At 41.3% G+C, this 2326-nt stretch overlaps 1 protein-coding gene across 1 annotated transcript in view; it reads left to right on the forward strand.

Annotated features, from left to right (window-relative positions):
• The first annotated feature begins 1269 nt into the window (after positions 1 to 1269).
• Mansc4 (MANSC domain containing 4) overlaps positions 1270 to 2326 on the forward strand; it is a 9799-nt gene continuing 8742 nt past the window's right edge. The window contains exon 1 of the mRNA XM_004630329.2: positions 1270 to 1489. Within this exon, the coding sequence (XP_004630386.1) occupies positions 1270 to 1489 (220 nt within the window). The remainder of the gene's footprint in view (positions 1490 to 2326) is intronic.

Genomic DNA, 2326 nt, shown 5'->3' on the forward strand with positions numbered 1-2326 from the left:
AGATGCATGGAAAAATGGGCTTTGCATACAGTGGGTTTGGAGCTGACTGGGAACAATGGGAAAATTACATTAGCAATGGTTGTAAAGTTTTTGTTTTTTTTTTTTTAACCATCTTGTGAAAGGTGTCCAAAACTCGATAATAAAAAGCAGTTGATGTAAAAAAGTAAATAAATAAATAAATAAATAAATCAAGACACTTAGATATTATGGAATAAGGAATTCACAATAGCCATAACATCAAGAGGCTATACTCACTGCCCTTCAAATATTTTGGCATTCCAGCTGAAGTTACTGTTAAATGTAAAACCATTTCACCAATTCTCTAAAACACTTTCCATAACAACTTCATCTCACTCAGAGACACTGTGCCTTTCTGTATGCACTTCATAAACAAGACCTCTGGATAATTTACATAAGAAAACAGACAATCCCTTTCTTAAACCTCTATACAGTGTTCATTGTAAATTACTCTTAGCGAATACACATTCTCAGTGAGGACTATATTTCATTTATAGTGCAATACATTTTCCCCCAAATCTTTAGTCTTCTTTTAAACAGAAAGTTTATGATTGAATTTTACAAAAAATATTAGACCTTGGAAAGTGATTAGGTTCAGAATCTAATAGTTTTCAGTTACTGCATAATTAAATATTAAAATTTTTTTCAGATTTTTATTTGCTTTCAAGTTTTTTTAAAGATAAGTTTAAAGGATTTAAACCAGTCCACGCACCAATTTTGTAGTGAACCTGAACACTAAGACTTAAGTTCAAAGAACTAAGGAACTGATTGAAAAACAAAAACCTGCGGTCCCAAGTTCCTTGAAAACCTCACAAAACAGTGTCTTGTTCCCAGCGACGTGGATCCTTCGTTATCTGCTGTCCAGGGGATGAATTGCGGTTCTACTCAGGACTCCTGACTCGGATTTCCACTTGTCTTTATGTTCCCTTAGTGAAAGGTGTCTGCGACTCTTCACCTTCAGAGAAAGAAGAAAAGCAGAGGAGAGTATCCACTCTTTACAAGGTCCAGGGCCAGAACTGAAATAACCGGGCAGGCGTGGAAGAAGAGAGGCGAGTCCCGAGCTCACCCTGACTCAAGAGCAAAGGAACAAAGGAGAAATCCGAAAGCAGTCCAAGGCCAGCCTCGATTTTCTTCCAGTGACTCTAGCAAAGTCCCAAAGAAATTTTCCCTCGCCGGCGGCCCTCGGATCCCAGACGCCCCGCACGAGCCTCGCGGTGGGCTGGCCTCCGCCCCACCCTCCCCACCTGCGCCATGCGGGCTGCGGCAGCGGCGCTCCTGCTCCTGGGCGCGGGCTGCGCCGCGGCCGCGCTCTGCTCGCCCACCGTCTTCTACCGAGACTGCTGGATCCGCCGCTTCCCAGGCCTGCTTGTGGACCTGGAGGAGTCCCAGAAGCTGGGAGCTCAGTTCTTAAAATACTATTCTGAGAGCACTGGTCAGAAGTGCAGCAGGAGCTGCTGCCTCAGGAAGGACGGTAAGGAGGAGACCCTGGAGCAAAAGTCAGAGGGCCGCTGAAAGGAAGGTGGTGAGGGGCCCAGCCTGGAGTCCGCGAGGAGGCAAAGAAGCCGAGGGGCGCCTGGGGCTGGGAGGACTGAGGGCCCCTGGGCGCCACGGGCTGGACTGGACTAGGCTTACAAATCCAGCGCCTGGGGTGCTACAGAACCTTCAGGAACAGAACTTTCTTTTTGTTAACAGTGCTGAATGAAAGCATTTCCTTTGGAGCTAACTCATAATATTGTTACAACACAAAATGTGTTATATATGATTTTTAAAATGTGGGATGTATTGAACAGGCTCGTTGAATGTTTTGAGAGATATAGAGTTACGTAAAGGAGCAAAAAAGTTTTTATTAACCTCATATTTGAATTTTCCTTACACATTATTTTCTGTAATTTGGATCTGGGTGTAAACCCCATCCATTTAATACAATCAAGACTCTCAAATAGGAAAGCTTTTCATTGCTGGAGAATTTCAAGCCATAATTCCTTAAAGATTCATGTTTAAATTTTCTTATGATTTTTAAGACAACTTGGAAAGACACAAGAAAAGCAACACAACGCTTTATCTTGGTTGTTTCACATCTTTTTTATGATTTGATACCAACATCTTAATCATCAATGCCTCTTACTCAATTATGCAGTTACAATGTTTTTATTTTAAAGAGAATAAAAGAAAAAAAGAATAAAAACAAAAAAGATACAGAATTTCAAAACAAGATGATAAGAAATTAACAATGGTTGTTACATTGTATATTGTTATCTTCCAAGTAGTTGCTCAGATTACCAGATATAGGCAGCTGTTCCTTTCAATA

Source organism: Octodon degus, unplaced genomic scaffold, assembly GCF_000260255.1.
Source record: "Octodon degus isolate 3935 unplaced genomic scaffold, OctDeg1.0 scaffold00034, whole genome shotgun sequence".
In the NCBI taxonomy this organism is placed as follows: domain Eukaryota; kingdom Metazoa; phylum Chordata; class Mammalia; order Rodentia; family Octodontidae; genus Octodon; species Octodon degus.